Raw genomic sequence first — 23,486 nt, 5'->3', positions numbered from 1 at the left:
TTTGCAGCCAATGCAGGATGGCTTCGGCCTGGGTGGCGGATTTGGTTTACCGGGAGAAGGACGGGTAAACGGAGCTGTCTGCGCAATCTGGAAACCAAGGCAATAAAAGCTCTAGCTGTGCGTCTGAAAGCTTTACTGCACTTTTTCGCGTGGTGAAACGACGTGCACATGAGCCGTGACGATCAGCAAGAGCAAAAGAGCGATGGCAACGACCTGCATAGTTTTCTGCATGGTTTCACATATAACGTGCGCTAACCAACTCCAGAGCGTCAAGGCAACGTCCGTGAGGCGTCAGTCCATGGTTTCTCCCCCACCGAATCGATCTTTTCCCGCAAGACTAAGTCAGAGGGATTGCTAGATGGATTTTTGTCTCAGCGTCAAGACATCGTTCTTCCTCTACCTCGTTTTCTTGCTAAACAGCAGACTAGTAGTGGCCCAACAACAACGACACGACCCTCACTACTACGAAGAGAACCTACGCCAGGTGGCTCTCGACTTGGAAAAAGACTTGACAACTCTCGTAACCAACGCAAGCGGAGCGACGACTCGAAATCCAAACATAAGCAAACACTACGCCACAATCGTCCACAACGCGACACGAGAAGCCGAAAAACTTCGAACAAACGTCCAAACGATGCTCGACGAAGCGGCGTCGATTCTCGCCGAAACGAAAACAATTCTCGAACGAACGAACGCGACGACGACCACGGGCGAGGTACACTACCACGACGCGAGCGCTAATCTAACACTGGGAGACGATCTCGAAGGAATATCGGTCAATTTCTCGATCAGCGCGGTCAAGGCGCCCGTCGACGTGGTAATGTCAAGTGACGAGGTGAAGAGCGCGCTGCGTTGGTCGGACGTCGCTTTGACGACGAATTTTTCCGAGTCGACGACATTTCGTTATTTCGGAAGTCGACACGGTTTCGTGAGGGTGCACCCGGGCGCGAGTTGGCTGGCGAATTCGCCCTCGTTCGACGCATCGTTCGAAGATTGGTACGTCGACGGGTCCGTGTTGTCGATGGACTTGATTCTTCTCGTCGACGCAAGCGGAACGATGTTCGGATTAGCGAAAAAGATTGTCGAGCAAACGGTGAAAGTTCTTCTTAATCTCCTACGTGCAAAAGATCGCGTCGCCGCGCAATCGTTCGCTCGAGGACCGTCGACGCTCGGCTGTTCGCGATATCTCGTCCATCCGACCGACGACGTCAAAGCGGCGTTGAACGACGACGTGAGTCGAATATATACGAAGGGTATATCCCAATACGAATCGGCGTTCGCGCTCGCCAGCGAACTATTCGCCAATTCGTCGGCGTTGGGTTCGAGTCAAAAAGTCATCGTTCTTCTCACCGACGGCGCCCACGTGCGCAACAAGACGTTCTACCGGAACTGGAACAAGTTGAATACGGATGTGCGGGTTTTCACGTTCATCGTCGGCGTACCGACGAAGGATATCGGCTCGGCGAAATTGATTTCGTGCGAGAATTCCGGTTATTATCTCCGGATTCGCTCCATTGCGGCGATACGACAGGCGACGCGGGATTTCGTTGCGGTGATGGGACGCTCGGCGGCGTATCATTGGCCGGACGAACGGGCGGCGATCACGCGTTCGGACGTCGGGTATTTTATTCGTGAGCCCGTGATTCGGCTCTCGTTGCCCGTCGTTCGTTCGGAAGAGGTTCTAGGAGTTGTCGGGGTTCAGGTGCCTCTGAGGGAATTCCGGCGAATTATGCCGTGGAGTTGGACGAATTCGATTGACGTCGTAATTGCGGACGAACACGGTCAAATCATCTATCGACAAAGATCTAGTCTGCCAGATCTGCCGGATTCGTTTGTTGCGGAGATGGCTACAATGCAAAGAGGACGTCAGATAGTGCAGTATCGAATTAACGACTTGGGACGCGTTTCTTTGCAATACGATTACGCTCCCCTCTCGAATTGGTCTCTAAGCGTCGCAATAGCGACGCTACCTGAGACCAGTCAAACGTTTGCTATCAGGAGACATAGCACCGTTGAAGACATCCCTGAAGTCAAAGCCCATCTCGACAACAGACGTTGCTCCTCCTCATCAAATCGCTCAGAGCTCCTGCAGAACTTAGTGGATAATCTGACAGCTGATCGGTGCGGAAACGAAGTTATTGAACAGATAATTCGCGACGCCGATCTGGCGTTCGGCGTGTATCGAGCGTGGACGACGACGCGAGACGACGACGACGACGACGACGTCTGCTCGAACTTCATCTCTACCCAAGCCGGTGTGACCTTATATTCGAACAGGGAGTGTGATATCGTTGCCCATTCCAATGACTGGTTATCCTCGTTCGACGTCGCCGTTTCCGTCGAATCGGACGACAAGGTCAAAGCGATCAGTAAGCTTCGATTCGATAACGCGACCTTTGCTCTAATTGGAGCGAAATTCAACGGCACCGTCTTCAAGAAAATCGTCAGGAATGCGGCGGAGAAACTCAAGGCGACGTCGACGTTTCTGATCGACAGTCTCGGTTACGTCGTTTCAGACAGCACGAATTCGTCGTCGCCGTCGCCGCCGCCGCGATTTTTTGGACACGTGCAGCCCCACGTCGTGCACGACGCAATTGCTCGAGGCGTGGTAACAAACGAAACCGTTGTGGTAAAGTCGATAAATCGCGGTCAATGCGCGGGCGAGACGTCGTCGAACAGCGCATTCCGATCGACGTTCCTCGGGCCCATTTTCGCGCTAAAAGCGTACCTAGTGAGCGTCGTTTATAACCTCATAAGTCTCGGTCTATTTTCCGACGTTCGGACCGTGCTCGGATTGTCGTCGTCGAGTGGCGGCGGCGACGACGGCGACGACGTCGCGGAGTACTGCTACATCGAATACGCGCACTATTTCGTCGATTTGCAAAACGATAGCGTCTCTTGTTCGACTCCGGCGGAATGCGAACTGAATTATTGCCTGGTTCGACTTGGACAGACGAATCTGTATCTGGCTGCGGTATGGGGCGATGGGCGAGATTGCCCAAATGTTTATGCTCTGCCGGAGGAAAGGGCCGTGCCGTCTAGTTCCCGAAGTCGATGTTTGGAGGAAAAGCGAGATGTTTACTCGGCTCAGATACCGGTTAATTTGACTGCGCAAAAAGAGTCGGATTTTCTCTGTAGCGGTTGTCGAGCGCAGGGTAGCTGCGTCGCGTTGCTCCTACTCGTAGTCACACTTTTATCATATTTATAAGCGAAACTTGAATTATCCAGACTCGCTTCCCAGCCGCAACCGACGCCCGATCGAACGTCGCGTGAGTCATGTACACACAGGACATGCGATCGAGAACCAAGTCGGCCTAATCGCTTTTAATTGGTTTGACAAACCGACGATCGAAGTTCGTCTCGCGAGCTTCCCGAGTCCCCCCGAGTCCTTACATTCCATCTCTCTTTGCCAGTTTTTTCCAGCTAAAATTGTTTCCTTTTGGAGAGCCAAACGGTCGCTTGGAAGCCAGAGACACAAAAATAGGCGCGAGGGGAGTGGCAATGTGGAACTAGCCTTAGTTCCAATTGGCCCGGAAATGGAGCGACGGGTTTATTGAGACGACGCGACGAGCACGCGATCAGTTTCGTCGGCGTGCTGGAGTCGGGTGGTGCAAAGGTCGCAGTGCATTCGAGCTACATCGAAGGTCGTATTCGCATAGCAATGGGTCTACGGATGGAAGGTAATAGTTCTGTTCAATCAGTTAGAGGCAAGAGCTAGAGCTACCGCAGATCCCAAAGTTCCAATAGGAACTTGGGAACTTGGTTTAGCTCTGTCTGCGGCCTATGCTAATTTTTTCTTTTCAAAGGCTGCATGCAGGGGGGGTTGGTGGTGGGAGTGGGATGGAATTCGCGGCGTTTTCCTAATACATCAATTTAGTTTTCCTACTAATATCGGCTTTACTGCAAATTGCGACGCCAGTGACTTCTGTTCCGCCAGCTCTGAGAACAACGTGTGGACCAAAGGAATTTTCCTGCAAGGATGGTCGCCAGTGCGTTCCGCTACGGCAAGTATGCAGCGGCGTTTCGGATTGTAACGACTCGTCCGACGAGGCGGACTGCAATCTGCCGTCAACGCCTCTCTGTTTCGACGGGGAATTCCAGTGCGGCAATGGGCGCTGCATACGAGTTGGATGGACGTGCGACGGCAGCGACGATTGCGGCGACTCTTCGGACGAGGACCACTGCAGTACCAATGATACGAATTATGGTGAGTTGCTTTGGGCACTTGGGGGAGGGCGCAATCAAGTGGGAGTTTATAGGGTTGGCTATTGGCGGTGCAATTTTTGGCTTTGTCGTGCTCGTCGTCATTGCGACACTCGTCGCTCTAGCTTGCTATGGACGACGAAGGAATCGAGCGGCGCAGCAAGAACTAAACAATTCAGTAAAATCTCCCAATGGTGCAGCCTGAATGTCTAAGCACTGCACTGTCGATGTGTACATAATACAGTAATCGGTAGCTCTGAGCATTGCCATTGCGAGCAAACTATCGCACTTTCTTTACCAGATTGCGCATATGTCGTTTGTGCGCTGATATAACATTAGGGTAAATGCACTGGCACTCTTGAAGAAAGGACAGACCACGTACATTAGAAAAAAACGGCTCATTTGGTGCTCCCTTGAAAGCAGCGACGCCGTGTTTGTGACGCCGAGCGGCGGCATCACGAGTATGTTAATTCGGGATAAATCCCGCCGGCGGGGGAGGAGGAGTTGCATTCAACTTCAAAGATATCGTGATCGATTCACCGCTCTGAGGCTCACGATTGTCGGGGTGAGGGTGCGTAACGATTGTTTACATCGAGAAAATCTGTAAGCAGGGTCTGTACGATGCGACGAAGCTAGCGAAGCTGGCGAAGCTCGCTGTTCTAACGCGCGTTACACTGGCGTCGAGCCGTCCCCAGGGAGTGTCCCAGGGAGCCGTCCGACGACGTGGCTGCTGCTCATTCATAGAAGATGTCATATTCTGCCCGGGTAATAGAATTTTATCAAAATTCGATATCGTAGTCCACCTGACCGGTTGCTAAAGGACTTCAGTCTTCATCGCGCCTAACTCTTGTGGCTTTTGCTCTATTGTACTGTAGAATCACTCTACTCTTTGGAACTTAGTAGAAACGCGCAACGATTGTCTGGTTAGACAGCGGTGTTACGATATCATAACTACAAAAATTGAAGACCGACAAAACTCAATGACAACAGTACAAACTGAATCAGTCAGATATGGCAAACAATCATACTCAATCTGAATCCGAATCCGAATCCAGTTTTTTCTTTACGATAAGTCCTATTCCGCCAGCTAATGCTCCTCCCGCACTACCAAGGAAACCGCCGACTGCTGCTCCAAGAGGACCAAGAATCGCGCCTGCTGCGGCACCTGCAGCGCCGCCGGCAACTGCTGAACCACCGATAATAGCTGCTTTCTTTTTCTTGCTTAGTTTCTTCTTCGGTCTTTTCGTTGCCAGTGGGATTGTTACGGTTTTGTTGATGACGGCTTGAATCCTCTCATAGTGATCCTGTTTCAAAATAATGGCATTGTTTACGTGACTGTTTATCCTTCCGCAGCGAAGGTTATGTGCAAGAAGAAAATTTGCTGCTTTGGCTGTTGCTTTTGCAGCAGCAGTAATCCAGAATTCAGTGATCCAATCAGCAATGCCTGGTATGGAATCCCTCTTTTGATTTCCAGCTGGAACATACGAAATCTCGCTGGCAGCGTGTTCAAGAAAATCGGAGTACTTCATCTTTAGAATCCTGAGGACTTCCGTAGTACGATCGTTACCAGCAGCGTTGACAAGAGCAACTACGCAGTGTGTCCAAACGTCTTCGAAAACACTGCCTAAGGCTCTCAAAACCATTTGGTCATGTGAGCTAATGGTGCCCATCTCTTGACAGACGACTAATAAATCGATTTCCTCGGCGTATTCATCTACTTCATTCAAAAGTCTTTCTGCTCCACGCTGTCCTTGCTTTCCAACTGCTTCGTATATTGGAATATCAGAGACGTAAAGGTCGACTTTTCTGCCTTGAAATTTTCTGGAAAAACATGTAACGTAAGAATTGTCGGTTGGCGTTCCTTCCGACGCACCAAAGAGAGCGATTGCCAGCGCCGATTTCGCTACCTTTGATCGGCCGACCAAAAGAACATTCAATGTAGTTACTTCCTTCATGTTCGCAGCCAGTTTTAGTTCCAATGGACTGTTTTGTCGGTTTTCGCCCTCTTCTGGCTGTCTAAGGTCGTGTTTGGCCACATAAAGTGCAATCTCCCTGACTATTTCTTTGTTTGCGCGAATCATGTCTAACACAGGCGAAACGCAAAGCCACAGAGCAATGAGAAACGCACGCTTTGCTTTGTTATTGCTAAGGTTTTTCCTAGCAGCTTCGAATAAGTTCTGACCCATTGCTTTCAAGTGGGTTGGTGGTTGTCTTTCGTTACTGTCTCTGACATGATGAAAAAAATTGCGAGGAAGGTTTGCTGCGGTCTCAACTCTCTCCATTGTGTTCAGTATGTCTTCCCAGCGTTCTCCCAACGCACAAAATATGTTGTCTCTTACGTCTTCTGCGTGATGACCGCAGAAGTAGTCAAAGAACGTTTTCACCACTACCGGAGCAAGACGGAGAGTCATTCTGTCTGGCTTGGTCGCTTTTCGAAAGAGGAGTGACTAATCCGCGGAGCAGGTGTTCTCTTTTGTCAAGCGATCAAGGGCATATCTAATTAATTCAATATAAGACCCACAAAGATTTCGCTAATTTCTAATTGCGTTAACTTGACAGCACCGAGGAGAGCGCGAGAGGTTTGGCTTTGAACAAACAGTCTGGCACGTTGGTCAAAGTTTCGAAAAGTGAAGAAATAGAAATGGCGGCCTCATCGCGCTTGCAACATCCCTTAATAAAGGCACTGCAAAACAAAATTTGCCTAATTTGGTATTAGTATGATGTGTCAGGCGTGAGTTGATGCAAATCCAAATCTACATATCAGCGGATTTGGCATCGCGGGGGTTCGTTCTGACGCACCGAGCTTTACCTACACCCATGATACGCATCTGCTGAGTTGACTCCCCGACCCGAACCAAGTGAGCGATTATGCAATGCAGAGCGCCGACCAAGCGGTCAAATTATTAATTTCGGTCGACAATAGCCATGAACTTGAAAACTCGACAAGACTAGATCTAGTCGCCTTGAGGAGCAAGAACTTTCAAGTTGTTGTTAGGGTAGATTGGAGATACATGCATAGCCGCAGGCGACGTGAATTGATGCAAGTCGGCGGAGGAAAAGTTGACTCGTTGCAGTTGTTTAACGGCGTCAAACTTTGAACTAGAGCTAGGGCTTGCTAGTTTAATTAAAAGTTTGAGGCTGAGAAGAACTTGAGGGGTCACGCCAGGTCACACCATGCTGAATGCATCGATCCATGCAGCCGGCCGCGCATCGCGCGCACACACTAGCCTTTTTCGGCCGAATAAGCCCTTCGATAACGGTTCCCTTCAAATTCTACTAGAGTCTGGACTGCATTGACACCCATGCTCACAGCTAAAACCGAACCACGTGCAGACAGTCAAAATTATTGGCTACCGGTAGAATCTACATTAGCAAAGAGCTTCCCATTGTTCCCTAGTCCTTCTTCTCGTCCAGAATCTTGTGACCTCAGCTATCTACCGCGCGCGCTATGTCACGATGAACCCTTCTTTCTTTTTTCTCCGTCAGCTGCGGAACATCGGCTGTTTCCAGTACTCATCGCTCTCCTCACCATAAAAGTAGACAGCACAAAGAGACTGCAGACTGCTTTGCAGGCTAAGCAGAGTGGACGAACGTGCGGTCTAGATTTTGCCACGTGTCTTACAAAGGTATCCTCGCGGAGGCAGCCTTAAAGTGCGCCAGGCGTGCTCTGCTCTGCGAGTTAGCCTGTAGCTTTCACGCTTCAGATTTTTTCGGTTCATGCAGCTCCCAGAGCGGCAAACTAGGCGTGAGATACCTCTCAAATGAGCCAAGTAAGATTCTGCAGTTAGAAACGCAAAGCGTACCTCTGTTCGTTGCCTGAGGACGCAAGACAGACACTTGGAAGCTGTACGTTTCACCGTCTTAGAAGTTAGAATGATATTTCTGCTTATACATCTACAGCAGATTTCTAACTCTTTGCATGAAAGCAAGCTCGTAGCCTTCACTGCGTTGTCGACGTTCCTCTCCCATTCGTTTCCTCATTTGCCTAATCGGTTTAGAATGGCGATCGACGTCTGTCAACGTGGGGTTAATTGCAACTTCCCCAACGTAGGTAGGGCCAATTTTCATGATGGACGAGATGGGCACCCACGTTTTCTAGACCACCACGAGTAGCTAGGGCGTTGGCGCTAAATCTTCTTTCCTGCGCCGGTTTGTCGTTGACCAGAACGTCTTTTGCTCAAAGAACTGTAACGTCGGGGTAGAGTAGGTACAATTAGGAGGAAAGAGAAAAGGAAAAAACGCTTTTGGAGACCCTTGCTCCCTAGCATGTACACTGCTTGGACCTAGTTTGCTTAATCAATTTAATTAAGAAGGCAATTGCGAAAGTCGCCGTAAATTTGTTGTGGTTGAATTTGGCGTTACCGGTGGGCAATTGTTGACGTACGCGATGCGCGCCCACGTTTGTTCCCAGACGCTTTCGAAATAGGGCGTTGGCTAGCTTCAACTTTCCAACGCGGTTTTTCATAACTCCAAACTTCTAGGCTCCACTTGAGAGGAGAAGAGAAGAAAGAGAAGAAGAGGGGGAGAGGACGAGAGAAGCAAAGTGAGGTTGCCAAAGACTCTCGATCCTTATCATGCAGACAATTCGTTGAATTGCTCAACACCTTCGGCTAAAATTTTCCACTTGGTCATTTTAGGGTAACGAAGAGGCTAATACTTTATCTATTTTTGCAAATGCTACTTCCAGTTTAGGAGATCAATTGAGCGGTGAAACGAGAGGAAAAATGCAGGAGACGGTTCTCTTTCAATAAGCGGTGTAAGAACGGAGAACTGCGAGAACGTGCTAAGGAAAGCTTCGTGGCGATCAACGTTAGGGTAGGCTTTGGCCTGGCTGCTTTCACCTAACGCGGGTTGCTGGTTCGATATATAAATAGCGTTTTTCTGTTCTATAACTACGACGACTCCGAAGCTTACCACTATGCTAAAAGGGTGAAAATTGCGAAACGCAGTACCAAAATAGACGGTGAATGAACTTATAAAAACAGCTGAAGCTTTTCTTTGAAAGACAGCTTCTCTGGATCTCGAATTCGAACTTTGGGACTCATATCTGCGGTCTTGGCTTTCTTGACTTCAAGATCCTTCACCCATTTGGGCGCTCTGTAAGCATCTAAACAAACAGCGCACTCTATAGTGAGAAAAATTGAAAGAGACATCAAAACGTACTCGAATCGGAACTGGATCTCAATCTCAGAGTGTGCTCCCTCTCTAGTTTTACTTTGAGCGTTGCCATCTGCTCTTTCTCTTTTTCTACCGCCTCAAGTTGACTCTTAGCGGCGGCCAGTTCAAGGCTCATTTCCAAGCGCGTCATCTCAGACATTTGCCTAGAGGCATAATACAGTCATCCCCCTGTTCAACTTTACTCCAACTCTAGGATCTAGGATCTTACAAAAGCCCTAACTATTACCTCTTCGTTTCATGGGAAGCATTGAAAGACGCGGTGTCTTCGCTGCTCGGCGCTCCGCCGCTACTTGACCCTGACGAAGTCGACTGCTTGCGCTCGAGCTCGTTCGAAAGAACAGACACCCGAAGATCATCCACGTCCTTCTTCAGCGCCACTTTCTGGGCAAGCAGATCGTTTATCTCTTTCTTTACGTCGGCTATCTCGCCTTCGAGCTTCTCCCTATCCTCTGACTGAAAGAGCGAGAGTCGTCCGCGACGTCTCTTCTGCTCGAATCTTCGCTTACCGTTTCTCCGACTGCAGTCATGTGCTGTTCGGCTCGCTCCAGTCGTTCCTTCAGCCTGCCCACCTCCTGCTCGAGTCGCGTGTTCTCCTGAGCTTTCTGCTCTAGTTCCTAAACATACGGTCTTACTATACTCGTTCCGCCCTCAGGCATTCCCCTCACCGTCTCTTCGTTCGTCAAGCGTTCGCTGATGACCGCCAGTTGCTTTTCCAATTCCCCGGGATCCCGCCCTTCTTTCTCGGATCGTTCATCTTCTTTTGTCTTTTCCTCTTGCAGGCCTGCCAGCTTTTTTTCCAGTATTGCCTACCCAACACCACTGTATTATCAAAGGATACCAGCGATTCCCCCCAATAGTACCTTTTCTTCTTGGAGTTTTGAGACTAAATCAGACGAGTCCTCCATCTGATCTTCCAAGGAGCCAAGATCAGTTAACTTTGCCTTCATCAGAAACGCTTTGACTCCCATGGTCAAGTTTTCCGCGAACGCTCGTACCTCTAAAATATCCTCTTCGCTCTTTAGAAAATCTTTCAGCTGCAACGCCTGATCCTGCAGGGTTTTCTCCTCGGCTAGCTTCGCTGAGAATTCGAGAAGTCGCTGAGATGGACCGGCCCTCGCCTTCTCCGAAGCACCAGCCAAAAGTTCGGAAGCCTTTACCAAGAAAACATCGTCATAAGGCCAAATTCAAATTCAGTTTTAATTAGAATTTGTACCTTTGAGAGTTGCTTTATTAGCGCTTCGTTCTCGTCCGCGACAGCGCGACCAAGAAGAACCATTTGATCAGACATGCTGACCATAGTTTTAGACCGAAGAACCTGTAGTCATATTGATATAAGAGCCTCCCTACATTTCAATACAGTACCGTTCAAAAGTAGTCTAAGCCTCAAACTTTCGAACGGTAACGTATTTTTCTTACGTCTGCCTCCAGCTCTTCGTTTCGCTGACGCAATTCCTCGCAGGTCTCCTGCGATTCGTAGAGCTCGTGTTGCAGCGACGTCAACGTTTGGAACATGCTAGAAGTACACAAGCGAGTCAGATAAACGTCGTGTTTTTATTGCCACCGTACTTGTCTCTCAATTTGATGAGACTACCCTTGGACGACTCCACCAGCTGTTGATAGTGATTTCGATCTTTTCTCAGAGCTCGATTTTCCGCCTGTAGACGACGCACGATAGCAGTCAATTCCTCCGCCTGCCCAAGAGAATAAAAATTGAATTGAAGAGATACTTCCCCCCAAAAAATAAATATTTATTTTATTTATTTACAGAAGTTGTCTCGCTGACTGGATCCATTTTAGGACTGCTAATTATTTCAGCCGATTCCGAGTGAACCAACTTCACTTTCGACGTCACGCGACGCATCCCCGACTCTTCGTCGCCGCCGCTCTTGTTGCCGTCGTCGCCACGCTGAAGATCGATTTTCGAATCGCTCGACGATAGCCGTTCTTCAGACAGCCGGGTGACTCCATTGGATTTCGGTTTATTGTCGTCTTCCTCGCGATGCGGACGCGACACTTCCGTGTCGCTTTTGTCGTCTGACGGCACGGAATCGCTTTTCTTGTCCTCGTTTCTGCGAGAGAAGAGCAGTTTTCTTGAGTAGGGCGTCTAATAGCGCTGCCTTGGTACGTCATTCTGTCAATGCACCTGCCCTCAACATCTGGTGCATCTGATACACGTACGTAGAGAAACAGGTTTCCGCCTAAGCGGTCATTGATTGGGAATACCGTGTCCTACACTCCTGGCTTAGAGGTACCCCAGATCATCATCTATTTCTCTTAGCTGTTTAGGGAGCTCCTTTACAGCAAATGGACCTATCACTATCACGCTTTCCCACGCTCTTTCCAAGCAATGAATACATAACATGTACGGTTTCCCCAACTATCAGCTACTTAGATGCAGCTCTTTACACGGCACTCTCTAGTATTCCCACGCCAAACGCCTTTCTTTTGCGGTACAGTAAAATGCACAAATGTAGGCTTCGCGAAAGCGTCACTCACCCTATCCTTCCCATCATCAGACTGGCCAAAGTCATCAGATTGATCCACTTGATCATCACCTCCTTACTCTCGGCCGCGAAGAAATACGTCCTCATCCCAGCGTGCGTCGCCTTTTGGATCAAACGAAAATGCCCATCATGCAATACAGCAGACAATTTAATCCGCCCATATCACACCCCACCTTGAACGCAAATCGTCGTCGAATTTTATCCTCCTTAGCAACGGGCTCGATCTTGTATCCAGGCAAGATGACATTGCCGAGAACGCTATCCTCAGCCGAGCCTAGAAGAAATCTCATCTAAATAGAGGGAAACGAGACGGACGAATAACGGTCTACAAGGAAGTCACCTTTATAATAAAACAAACAGTAGTCGGACAAAACAAACCAACGCTTCTTCCACGCTTTCGGAGCGGTTGAACCCTATTAGACGACGCTTAGAGCCTTCGACGTCTCAGAAACGACTCGTTGTCACCTGTTTGAAGAGCCAGCCGCGCATCGCCACTTCCGCTTGCGCGTCTCTAAGGAGAAGAAGCCCAGACGTTTCCCCCGTACGCTTTCGCACGTCTGGGAAGAGATCCTACCTCTTTAGGACGCCGAGTTGGCGACTTGTGGGCTACGAAACAAAACGCGGCGAACGTTAAACGACGCCTGGGAGAGCGTGTTAGCGGCACGGGCCGCTCATTTGTACCGTTTTCTTTAGAAGGGGAAGATCGATGTCGCTGATCGACGGTCTTTTACTGTAGCGTCGCGGCGACGGCGTCGATTTCGTCGTCGACGTGTATCTGGTTAGGGCGGTGGAATGAGGTAGATGAGGGGATGTGGGCCCGGTTTAGACGGGGACGGGAATCGGATTAGACGGAAGTGGAAGTGGGATCAGAAGGAAAGGAATGACATGACGAGATGCTATTCAATAAGGATCGCGTCTGGGGTCTTCGCTTCTGGGCATGGTGGGACAATACCGTGGGAAAGAGACGCGATGGTTTCGGCGCACCTAAACTCATTAGGGGAGACAGGATGGGTACCTCTATGTATAACCAGGTACTGCTAAAAACGAACTCTTTGACTACTACAGTTTTTATAGTCATCGCTTCCTCATGCGTGTATCTCACTCATAGATGTATGTCAACGTTTCCTCTGTTGCTTTTACAGGAAGTAGCCTTCCCTAGCATTCGTATGCTCTGAGACCCGTTTTCTTGTTCTCATTCCTATTTCTAGCTCATAGCACGGGCATTCTCTTTACACACAGGATAAGGAAAACCAGGGATGGGATATATGACCGTGGCAGGTTTCAGTGTATACAAGCCAATTGAGACTTCGCCCACAGCTGCCTCACTGTACGTCTATCCATGAGCTAAGTCCCATGGAATGTAAACAGATACCAGAATTATCTAGGCCTAAGTTCAACGGACAATACGTCAACATATCCCGCTGCTAAATATCCTAACCGCAACGTTTTTTAAACAAAAAGGTCACATGAAAGATACCAGGCTCTCTATACTGGGAACTATTAGTCGTGACGTCATGTGGGGACTAAAATCAGACTCTTCCAGGTAGGGGGAGAGTAATTATTCTAATTCTAGCCCTCCCGCGTTCTTCGTTCTCTTACTCGGCTCCTAGTGCCTCCGGTAGCTTTGGCTTTCCCGTCAACGGGCAATTGAACGTTGTTCTTCTCGTCTTGTGACTAGAGAAAAGAATTCAAATTTTTCTCACGACGTCGACGAAGCGTTTTCAAAAGCGCGTACTCGATAAAATACGATACTCCTTCGGCTGTGAGCGCTTCTTCCCAACCGCGAGGCAAACCTGCATTGAAAAAATTGAATTTTCCCCCCGAGTTCCTTTTTTCTCTCGTGATGACGCACCTTCGATTTTTGCCGTCGATGCGTTGACGGGAACGCCCGTGCGCGGATCGAGCCACGTCGTCGTTTGCTCGTCGTCGCTGAATGGAATAGGTGATGGGCTCACGGGAAAAATAGGACAAAGGGAGCAGCGTCGGGACATGTAGGCGAAAAGGGGGTGCAAGGCGTTATGACGCGCGCGCGGGTGCGTGCGTGTGTAAAGGGGTCGCTTGGGGGCTTTGGGGTTGAGCACTTCTAAGGGTTTCCTTGCGCGATGGCTTCGTTCCCGGCTTCCGCTTTACTTTATGAAGAAAACGCGGCCGTCCTGGGTTACATTGATCGTCCAGCCGTCGGGAAGATCGGTTGCGAGGTCTGCGCGAGTGCGTCGCTCCATTGGAGGAGGGCAGAGGACGGCGGGGTCGTTCTGTTCTCACACTGTTCTGCTTCTGGTAACGCGCTGTACGCGAATTGTTTATTCCCGCGTGCGCAGTTCACTTAGCAATTGCAGCAAATAGGCTAATGGCTGATCCGGACTGGGAAAGATGTCATACCTCTTCTCACCAACCTTGTTGGCGGCCTACTTCTGGAGCGTCTTCTTGCTCAGGGAATCATAATGCAGCATCACTATGACGAAATCCTCCAACTCAAAACGACCGCAATAAGAGCAGATGTAGCTCGACAAATTTTTCAGATACTTATCAGAACAGCAGCACCAAATTTTGACCGCTTCTGCACCATTCTAGATGAGATTGACGGCGGAAGCGACCTTCATCGGCTTCTCAAGGGGCGTGTCTCTCAGCCAGCCAAGGAACAAAGTGATTTTTATTGAAATAGACGAGTCTTTGAAAACTATGTACGAGTCACATGAAGTTGCAATAAAATCTGGATGCTGAAGTACTTGGCGGAGGTGTATCCAGGAAAAACGATTGTTTTTGAGCTGATTTTTCCACGTCTGCTCGTGCGAAGAGGGCAAAGAAAACGTACAAGAAAGCAAAGAGAATGCTCTTTTCTTGGCACTCGAACGCAGTTACGAATACTCTTTCCAAACAGTGATTCCGACTGCTTTGAACGCAATCGCAAAAGGATGTACCTATGCAGGCTCATGGACCTGACGGAATCTGACGTAGAAATCGACGTCACTATAGGCTCAATTACTTTAGTAATACACATTCCTGGGCGAGGCCTAGTCAATCTGCTGGTTAATCTTGGGCTAAATTGCGAAAATCTCCAATTCCTGCTTGACGTAGATAAGTCGGCAATGATTAGTTTGGGAAGGTTTGCTTATGTTTCAGTTTCTATACTCATACAAGACTTGGAAGAAGATACAAGATTGAAGCAGAGCAAGACAGAAGTTTCAGAGCACGTCGGAATTTTGTTAGTTTCAACTGGAAATCTGCAATACAGGGCTTTAGCAGGCATTCCCCACAGAATGCCTCCGAGTCTTACTCCGGTAGTGGTAAACACTTTCTTTGAACCCTTCTGCGGTCAACGAGGAGAAGAAGAAAATGCCAAAATATATATTGCGTTAGGAGAACAGTGGGCAGATATACTGAACGCTATGGAGAAAGTTGAGCTTGCAATAGCATGGCCTCGCGATTTTTTGAACGGGCTAGACATGACAGCCGAAGAATACCACCAGTTAACCTAAAAACAATGGGTCAAAAGTTATTTGAAGCTGCCACGGAAAAACTTAGGGATGTCGAAGATAGGCGTGTGTTTCTCGTCGCTCTGTGGCTTTGCGTTCCGTCTGTGCTAAGCTTGATTCAGGCAGACAAAGATATGATCTCGGAAATGGCACTATATGTGACCAAAAATGGCCTTCAAACGGAAAACCTTGATTTGCAAAACAGTCTTTTGAATCTAAAACTGGGCGCGAACATGAAGGAAGTAACTACGTCAGTGAATGTCCTTTTTGTCGGCCGATCGGAGGCAGCGAAATCAATGCTGAAAACCGCTCTCTTTGGCTCTGTGCAAGGAACGCCAACGGACAATAGCACCCATAACACATTTCTCTCGATCGTCGAAGATACGTGATCGTACAACGCGAGAATCAAACACTTCTGCCGCCTTTGCTCTGACTATCCTGCATCGAAACGTCGGCGACGAGGCCTGCGTCTTCGATGCGGGATGACCCACTCCACTCGCGTGAGCACAGTGTGCGACGGACGATCCGGAGATGGGCACGTCGTGCAAAACATTCGCACCCATAACACATTTCTCTCGATCGTCGAAGATACGTGATCGTACGACGCGAGAATCAAACACTTTCTGCCGCCTTTGCTCTGACTATCCTGCATCGAGACGTCGGCGACGAGGCCTGCGTCTTCGATGCGGGATGACCCACTCCACTCGCGTGAGCACAGTGTGCGACGGACGATCCGGAGATGGCCCGTCGTGCAAAACATTCGCACCCATAACACATTTCTCTCGATCGTCGAAGATGCGTGATCGTACGACGCGAGAGATCCGCCCGTCGTGCGAGACATTCGCACCCGTAACACATTTCTCTCGATCGTCGAAGATACGTGATCGTACGACGCGAGAATCAAACACTTTCTGCCGCCTTTGCTCTGACTATCATGTATCGAGACGTCGGCGACAAGGCCTGCGTCTTCGATGCGGGATGACCCACTCCACTCGCGTGAGCACAGTGTGCGACGGACGATCCGGAGATGGCCCGTCGAGCAAAACATTCGCACCCATAACACATTTCTCTCGATCGTCGAAGATACGTGAGATGCGCCCGTCGTGCGAGACATTCGCACCCATAACTCATTTCTCTCGATCGACAGACTCTCTTGCTGCACGCGAGAATCGTAGCGATTGCACGCGGACAGCCAGAGACGCCTGCACTCTTTCCACTGTCTATCGGTACGGATTCGGAGCAGCGTCAGTATTACCACTGATCAAGACTGCTAGCGATCGGTACTGATACTCGGGTCAAATCGGATATCATTAATCGGTATTTCCATTTCCAGAGAGTAGTACCCCCTTACTATATGCCAAAAAAACGGGGTTTTGTCCTTAATGACTTCGACGCTACGGCGTGTAGGTCACTCGCTCGATAATACAATTGCCATCTTCAAAATCGCGTTTTCTGCATAGCAACAGTACATGGAAAAATGTTCGCCGCCCACCGGAAACGATTAATTTAATTACACCGCCGTTTTCGTCGAATAAACGAACCTCGATAGTTCCTTTTCAAAAAATTTTGGGAACGCCTACTATTGAGGAGCAAGTGTCTCCATACCCGTCCGTTGCTAGGCTCGCCTACGCAATCTCCTCCCTTTTGATGACGTTCTCGTGACGTCACTGACAACTAACAACTTAAACGCGATCACGTGTTATTGCGTATGTTGCAGAAATGGCTGAAGAACCAACGCCCAAAGCTGTCCGCTTTCCCTCGATCGTCGTCGACGAGGACGATAAAAAGAACACAGAACTCGAGGAGGTCATCCTCGAAGGCGCCGGAGAGGGGCCTGCCTTCACGTCGACCGAAGTCGCCGTAAAAGGTCAATTCGCCGAAGTGCGGTCGTCAACAGTACGAAAGACGAAACGAAAAAGCTTACGCAGCACAAAAAAGTCAATTCGGAAGCGAAAGAGCGATGCAAGTGAGTCTCTTTTAGACAGGAAGGCGTGGGCCCCAAGCGTTGCAATACATTTGGCCGTGGCCTCGATTCGTAGAGAGCCTACATGAAGTATTGTCATCCGAATTTCCAGTCGTGGCTGGCTATAACTGGGCTATATAAGCACATTATTTGTTACAAGTACAGGGCCTAGGGGTGCAAACGTTTTAGGTACATTTTTGTCACTAAAACGCATTTATTAATCAGGGTCCTAGCTTTGGATAGCTGATTGGTTAGTAGTACGTTCTGTACTTTTCTAGCTCCCAAGCACGGTAGGTTCATTCGTGAGGGTGCGAGTGTCGACGACATCATCGAAAACATGAAGTCAGACTCATCGGACACCGCACTCCAACTGCGGTGTCTTCTCGCCATAGAACGCTTAGTAGAGACAGACGGTAAGAAATACAGAAGCTTGGGCACAGTGATAAATGACTCTTCGTCCTCCCAGCACGTAAGAGAGGCGAGGTCGCCGACGGCGGAGGCATCGAAGCGATCATCGACGCAATGAAAGAGTGCAAAGCCCAACGAGACATCCAGGCATCATCCTGCTGGGTCCTATCCAATCTCTGCAGAAACTGTTAGAATCACCAAACACATTCTCTGAAAAAGAAGAAACTGTGTCCATCCTAGACGAACTCAACGAAAGAGTCGTCCTAAAGGGAGGCTTAGACGCCACTCTGGAAGCAGCAGCCGCATTTCACACGTCCGAACAGGTCCAGCACGCCTGCCTGGCTCTCTTCTGCAACATGGCTTTGAACGGTGCCGCTCTCATCTCACGCATAGTAACTCACAAGGAGAGAGACTGTCTTCTCTTTCTCTAGGCGAGACCCTGAAGAAGCTCGTCGACACAAACGTTTTTCCAGTCGTTCTCAAAGCTATAAAGAATTTTCCAGAGAACGAGTGGATTCAGTTCACAGCCGTGCAAACCGTTCAAAATCTCGCAAACGCAAGTAAGGAATAGACTATGAGACTCAGTGGGGCCCCCCATACACATTATGTCATGTATACGTATTTCTAGAGGAGCACATTGACTATCTTCTCCAATCCGGCTGCGTTCCGTCGGTGATCGAGTCAATGCAAGCGTGTCCCGACCACGACGAACTCCTCCAATCGTCCATGTGGATTTTCTCCTGCATGGCGTTCTCCGGCTCAGGTCTCAATAGCCATGCAAGCGTATGACCCTCTCTCTGAGACATCCTTTTCATTTATAGACGAAATTCGCGCTGAAATGATCAAACAAGGCGTACTTGAGCAAATCAGAGTCGCTCTGGCTGACAGCGAGGGCCACGGAGGCGTCTGCTTTACCGGCTGCTCGGCTTTGAGCAACATAGCGCGAACAGGTTGGCCATCCTTTTCGAACCCTCCCATGTCGACGTGACGCTCTTATCCAGATAGTCTCCTGCAGGAGATTGTCGACGCTGGTCTCGTTTCCGTTCTTCTCAACGCGTTGCGAGAGTGCATCGAGGACGAGAGCGTCTTGAGAGTTGGCTGCAGAGCGTTGGTTCTCTTGCTGGACAACGGTTTGGACGAGGGGCGAGGGATTGCGATTTCTCGCTGCTGTGACGTTCTGTTTGTCTTTAGATGCTGCTGCTAAGGAGTGCAAACAGAAGGGAGCCTTGAAATTGTGCGAAGACGTTCTCGATAAGTTTCCCAACGGGCCTGTTTCTGTGGAAGCGAAACAGGCGTTGAAGTTGCAGAAGATGAAAGATAAAGGATGCGCAATACTTTAGATGCAGAGAGCAGGACTACTGTTTGAACTATTTAGCCAAGTAGAATTCTCGTATGGAGCATTGAAGCTGAAACAATCATTAGTAAGTCGAGTAAAATATCAAGTTTTGTGTTTTAGTTTCATAAGTCGATGACGAGTGGAGTCATAGATATAGTGGAGTGGCTCTGAGTAACAAGGTCAGATCTGTGACCAAGAGGCTAGTCTACTATTCCGCGATCCGATCCTTCACCCAATGCATTAAAATGATCTTGTTAATGCAATTTCACTGGTGAAAGTATACGACGTTTATAGAATCTCTGTATACTCGCTAGTAAGCCGGATCCGCTTCTTCTAGCTTGATCAATCCGGTTGCCAGGGAAAACGTGAAGCTCGGCGATTCAGATTCGGCTATGGAGTGCTCAACGTAGAATCAATCAACGTGAGAACGAGGTTCGTACTTGGTTCTTCGGTTTGAGCGGGTTCCTGCGTTGGCGAGACTTTTGGCCTCGCAATAATTGCAGATGCCTTCGGTACGATCGGTTTCTTTAGCTGCACGCTTCGCCTGCGAGTTCTCTCGGCAGTTCCGGTGCGTTCGGCAAACTGGTGAACACAAAACCTATCAGAGCTAATGACTAATACTCGTAGGGTGAACGAAGGACGACCGGACTTCTTCCAGAAGAATGCTAAGACGGTAAACGTTTGCAGTCCTGCTTCGTGAAACATTCCTCTGTCGATGAACCCGCCAGCCATGTTGTCCAAAATAGTTTGAACGACATCGTAGGAAATATTTATCTATGGATCGACTCCTTTCAGAAAGAATTTATCAATTCTATGCCTACCTGGACTTTGGGTGGAATTTCCGAGTCCAAATACCTTTGGATGATAGCGTAGGCCTTCCTCTGGATCAGAAACTCGTCTTCGGGCGTGTGCTGGCCCCACGGCATGCCCGCTTCGTCTGCAATGCGTTTGTATCTGAAACAAGCGTCGACTTAGGCGTATAGAAAAATTGCTCGGTTTTTCTGACTTGTCGACTTCTATCCAGAAGTCGAGATCGGTAGGAAGTCTCCCAACGTTGACCGCCTTTCCTTTGATCACTCGTCGCAGAGCGCTGTCGTGTCTCTTTTGTCCTGAAAGAGATTTTCTGCCTTAGTAGGAAAAGAGTGCCCAGCCCTCGTAGCCCCTCTATTACCGTCATTTAACGATTGAAGGTATTTGCGAAAGGCTGCGCCCGTTGTTGGACTGGCAAGACCCCTTCTGAAGCTCATAACGTTGCGTCCAAACGTGACCCATAAGCCCTTCTATATTTGACAGCAAAAATGAGTGCTGTGGCATTAATTAAGGTTCAACATATTTACCGTGCGATTTCTACTCTCAGTGGGGCTTTTTGCCTTGTTAGCATCAGGATCGATTTTCACTGCTTCTTTTGCGTCCTTCCTTGGCTTCAAAGTTGCGCAGTATTGTGAAAACCTTGAGGCATGGTATTCAGTACTCGATCAGTCTAGATACACTTATAGAGACCAGTGACTCTCCATGTGTTTGACAGCCACGGATGCAGCTATGAACAGCTCAACTGGAGTGAAATCTTTTTCTCGTTTGCACGCCAGTTTGATCTCCTTCTTCAAACGCCTCGAAAGTCCTTAGAGCATCATTAATTCCATGTTCAATATTTATTAAAGTCAACTGTACCTTTGCTTCGAGTGCAAAAGTAGGTTTTTTCGATGCGGTGAGCGAACTTGTCCTGTTCCTCGCGGGTTCGACACAGCATTTTCATCTCGTAGACAGCGTCCCAGAAAAGAAATGGCGTCAAATCGTTGTGGGATTTGAGAAAATTCGAGAAGCTGGCACGATAGTTCTCTTTTAGAAGAAGATCGAGAAATTTTCTACAACGAAAGCGTGTGTTAGGACTAACTGAAAATACGAGGGAGTCTTACTTTGGTTGTTCAAGTTCGTTTCGCTCGGTTGGAGACTTTTTTTGAATCGGGGGTAGAGTGTTTCTCGTCTTGGGGGCTACTGCTCTACCGACCCTTGCGTCAAAAAACGTTCTCCAGGACAAGTCTCGCATTTCTTCTGAACTCATGATTATTCCACTGTCGTTCCAGTAGTCCAAACTACTGAATTTGCAGCTACTGGAGCTCTTAGCCACCATATGACTAAAACACGTATCTGCAGGAGGAAGAATTAGTGCTGGAGTCCCCTGGGCAGACAAACTTATTCTTACTATGCTTTCCTTGAATGAGTTCAAGGGCTCTTTCAGCTAGTCCAGCATGTCTTATCATGTGGTTAGGAAGTGAGATGCCTGCCTCTAGCTCTTGCCTTCCTCTCGGCGTTAGAGGACTCGAAGGCGTGCCAAATACGTCCAAAATTGGAGACACTTCGCGAATAGGCGTCGACTAAAATAATTTTACGTTAGGCTTTTAGCAAATTATTTTGGGTTCACCTTGCGACTTGAGGGAAAACTCAGTTGAAATGATTCCTGGTCGTAGAGCAGAAATTTATTCCATTGGCGTTTGACGATCTACAATTTAGACGTCACGTTAAAAAATAAAAGTGCATGCACTCTTGCTGTACCTTGATGGCTATCTGCTGAGCTCGAAAGACTGACTGGTGTACTACCCCCAGTGGCAGATAGTCCATAATATCACGTCGTATTTCTCCTGGCAATCCGAAATCAAGCGAGCACCCATTCTGAGCGTAAAGCATTGTAATTGACTCGACAATTTTCTCAAAATCATCTTTCTCTGGCCCTGAATAAAGTGTTCAGTATATGCAGGCAAGAAAACTAATATGCTATTTATTGATTTGCCTGCTAAAAGCTTTTCCACCTGCCGAAGAAACAAGACACCGTTTCCAGCCTGATGCTTTCCTCGCCTTTGGAGGTACTGCAAGAAAGGATTTCCGGCAAGCTCGTCGGCCACAATCGCCGAAACGACTATGGAATCGCTGATAGACGGCTTCGACTTTTGAGTGACTAAAGAGCCGTCAAATCGAAGTTGTTTTGACAAACTGGGCAGAACCACGACAGTGCGATCTTTGTGTGTAGGTGTTGACGCTTTTAGGGGAGATCTGCCCGCCCAGTAACACAGCTGACAGCAGGCGCACACGGGATGCTCAGAAAATCCAATTTTCTTTTCCTCTGACACTACCCATTCCTCGCACGGACTCAGAAACTTTTGGCAGATCATCTTCGATGTCTCATCCTTTTCCTTCGTAATCATGGCTCTGTGAACAATGTATCTCTTCATCCAGTAAAAGCAGAGATAACTCGCCGCTTCAGTTTGAACATCAACTAGTACGGAATTCACTTCCTCCGTACCGTTGTTGATTCTCTGGAAAGCGTTTTGCAGCACGAAGGCTATTCCCTCTGGAATGTAAGCCAACGAGATCGTTCTAGTATGCAGCGATTTGACTAGATCCTCTTTTTTGATCCGATCACTGCACAGGCGAATCGTCTCGAGGTTCAGGTAGAGCTCGAGTATCGTTTCGCCTGGACAATCGCGTAAAAATCGCCTAAAAGATTTGAAGCCGGAAACCGTTCCGATTTCTCTACAGCAGAAAGAATGTATATCAGATTGAATTGCTTCTGATATTTCTACACAAAATTTTTGTCGTATATTCATTGGTCGGGTTACACTGGGTACCATGCTCTGGACGAATATCTTGAAAAAAGTCTGAAAACGAGCTCGTGATTATAAGTCTCTCAGCAAGCAAACATTCCAGATAAAATTTAGTTTGGACAAAGTACGGAATGCGAAAGTTGAGCAGCCACGTCAACCCTCTCTGCTGAGCAGTGCCCAAAAAAGGCTTACAGGGGAAGACTCGTCTGTCAATTATAAAGAAGAAGGCGGTGGAAAGCCCTTACTTTCTCAAATGTTTGATCGAAGGCAAGTTTTTCAGTTTCCAAGTCGTAATGAACTCTGCAGGCAAAGACCTAAGTAGGAAAGGTCACACAAAGGCAGTATGATGACTGCTATAGAGTCTACCGGCAGGCTGAGATATATGTTGAAAAAATCTACAAACGTTGAGCTTGCTAGTGCACGCTGAAGTTGATTTAGAGTGGCCAACGACATCGTTGCCTCCCTAGCAACGAAGGGCGTCCGGGGTGTTGCTCCGGGAAACGTGTTTACGCGTCACGTGTTGACAGTTTTCGCTCCCGAAGCGCTCGTAGCGATCGTCTCCGCGCCAACTGAGGACAGCGACGGCGATTCCTTTGTCAAATCTCACGTTCGCGAGATTATCGTGGAATAGGGGTCCCTTTCGCGGATCTTCCGCTAAACTAGTCATATTTAGATCGAATCACCGCAGGTAAGTGTGATTGCAGCCGGAAAGAAGAGATAAACAGACGGAGGACTCCTACGAAAGGAATCGAGCAACGGTACAGTAGTAAACGCTCGCATTCCATTCGCCAACGCCCACAGCACCAACCTCTCGACCTTGCTCCG

The 23,486-nt window shown here is 48.6% G+C and overlaps 4 protein-coding genes across 6 annotated transcripts; 2 read left to right on the top strand and 2 right to left on the bottom strand.

Moving 5' to 3' along the window:
* The first annotated feature begins 265 nt into the window (after window positions 1-265).
* LOC136191047 (voltage-dependent calcium channel subunit alpha-2/delta-2-like) lies at window positions 266-3,220 on the top strand. The gene has a single exon (XM_065979339.1). It carries the CDS (start codon window positions 359-361, stop codon window positions 3,206-3,208), a length of 2,850 nt encoding a protein of 949 aa, XP_065835411.1. The 5' UTR covers window positions 266-358; the 3' UTR covers window positions 3,209-3,220.
* Window positions 3,221-9,152: 5,932 nt separating this feature from the next.
* LOC136191157 (pleckstrin homology domain-containing family A member 5-like) lies at window positions 9,153-14,164 on the bottom strand. 3 transcript variants are annotated; one of them, XM_065979457.1, is made up of 21 exons: window positions 14,016-14,164; window positions 13,738-13,814; window positions 13,621-13,678; window positions 13,485-13,559; window positions 12,567-12,660; window positions 12,460-12,491; window positions 12,351-12,396; window positions 12,226-12,298; window positions 12,059-12,159; window positions 11,878-11,987; window positions 11,147-11,450; window positions 10,948-11,072; window positions 10,798-10,894; window positions 10,595-10,696; window positions 10,377-10,532; window positions 10,242-10,322; window positions 10,047-10,187; window positions 9,810-9,995; window positions 9,608-9,762; window positions 9,367-9,524; window positions 9,153-9,310 (listed from the first exon to the last, which is right to left on the bottom strand). In XM_065979457.1, the coding sequence occupies exons 1-21, from the start codon at window positions 14,105-14,107 to the stop codon at window positions 9,177-9,179; spliced, it is 2,397 nt and encodes a 798-aa protein (XP_065835529.1). In that variant the 5' UTR covers window positions 14,108-14,164; the 3' UTR covers window positions 9,153-9,176. The 3 variants fall into 3 exon arrangements, 2 of the variants coding, with proteins under 2 accessions (XP_065835529.1, XP_065835530.1); XM_065979458.1 differs by having other exon boundaries at window positions 9,608-9,834; window positions 9,888-9,995; XR_010670775.1 differs by lacking the exon at window positions 9,153-9,310 and having other exon boundaries at window positions 9,384-9,524; window positions 9,810-9,834; window positions 9,888-9,995.
* Window positions 14,165-17,055: 2,891 nt separating this feature from the next.
* LOC136191164 (protein aardvark-like) lies at window positions 17,056-19,184 on the top strand. The gene is made up of 9 exons (XM_065979465.1): window positions 17,056-17,324; window positions 17,600-17,734; window positions 17,788-17,916; window positions 17,970-18,098; window positions 18,161-18,289; window positions 18,358-18,492; window positions 18,551-18,679; window positions 18,731-18,859; window positions 18,921-19,184. Exons 1-9 carry the CDS (start codon window positions 17,078-17,080, stop codon window positions 19,067-19,069), a joined length of 1,311 nt encoding a protein of 436 aa, XP_065835537.1. The 5' UTR covers window positions 17,056-17,077; the 3' UTR covers window positions 19,070-19,184.
* A 117-nt stretch (window positions 19,185-19,301) lies between these two features.
* On the bottom strand, window positions 19,302-23,357 carry LOC136191155 (regulator of G-protein signaling protein-like). Its single transcript, XM_065979454.1, has 17 exons — window positions 23,028-23,357; window positions 22,907-22,975; window positions 22,686-22,848; window positions 21,851-22,636; window positions 21,616-21,791; window positions 21,485-21,562; window positions 21,266-21,437; window positions 20,979-21,210; window positions 20,734-20,927; window positions 20,566-20,683; window positions 20,403-20,514; window positions 20,237-20,345; window positions 20,072-20,174; window positions 19,887-20,019; window positions 19,715-19,839; window positions 19,506-19,663; window positions 19,302-19,455 (listed from the first exon to the last, which is right to left on the bottom strand). The coding sequence occupies exons 1-17, from the start codon at window positions 23,112-23,114 to the stop codon at window positions 19,376-19,378; spliced, it is 2,895 nt and encodes a 964-aa protein (XP_065835526.1). The 5' UTR covers window positions 23,115-23,357; the 3' UTR covers window positions 19,302-19,375.
* Between the last annotated feature and the right edge of the window lie 129 nt (window positions 23,358-23,486).

The sequence above is a fragment of the Oscarella lobularis genome, chromosome 9, assembly GCF_947507565.1.
Source record: "Oscarella lobularis chromosome 9, ooOscLobu1.1, whole genome shotgun sequence".
Taxonomy (NCBI): Eukaryota; Metazoa; Porifera; class Homoscleromorpha; order Homosclerophorida; family Oscarellidae; genus Oscarella; species Oscarella lobularis.
The sequence above is the reverse complement of the archived record's forward strand: the minus strand, read 5'-3'. Positions and strand labels throughout refer to the sequence as shown.

Bases quoted from the DNA above. Each gene is read 5' to 3' on its own strand.
- LOC136191164 (XM_065979465.1), top strand. From the start codon at position 17,078: ATGGCTGAAGAACCAACGCCCAAAGCTGTCCGCTTTCCCTCGATCGTC. The intron at 18,290-18,357 runs GTAAGGAATAGA...ACGTATTTCTAG, and splicing joins TCAAAATCTCGCAAACGCAA to AGGAGCACATTGACTATCTT. The intron at 18,680-18,730 runs GTTGGCCATCCT...GCTCTTATCCAG, and splicing joins GAGCAACATAGCGCGAACAG to ATAGTCTCCTGCAGGAGATT.
- LOC136191155 (XM_065979454.1), bottom strand. From the start codon at position 23,114: ATGTCGTTGGCCACTCTAAATCAACTTCAGCGTGCACTAGCAAGCTCA. The intron at 21,792-21,850 runs GCAAATCAATAA...CACTTTATTCAG, and splicing joins GGTGGAAAAGCTTTTAGCAG to GGCCAGAGAAAGATGATTTT. The intron at 20,175-20,236 runs GTAATAGAGGGG...AATCTCTTTCAG, and splicing joins CCTTCAATCGTTAAATGACG to GACAAAAGAGACACGACAGC.
- LOC136191157 (XM_065979457.1), bottom strand. From the start codon at position 14,107: ATGGAGCGACGCACTCGCGCAGACCTCGCAACCGATCTTCCCGACGGC. The intron at 12,661-13,484 runs GTAAGAGAACGA...CGCCCTAACCAG, and splicing joins CCGGAGGCACTAGGAGCCGA to ATACACGTCGACGACGAAAT. The intron at 9,763-9,809 runs GCGAGATAGCCG...CTGCTTGCCCAG, and splicing joins GGATAGGGAGAAGCTCGAAG to AAAGTGGCGCTGAAGAAGGA.
- LOC136191047 (XM_065979339.1), top strand. From the start codon at position 359: ATGGATTTTTGTCTCAGCGTCAAGACATCGTTCTTCCTCTACCTCGTT.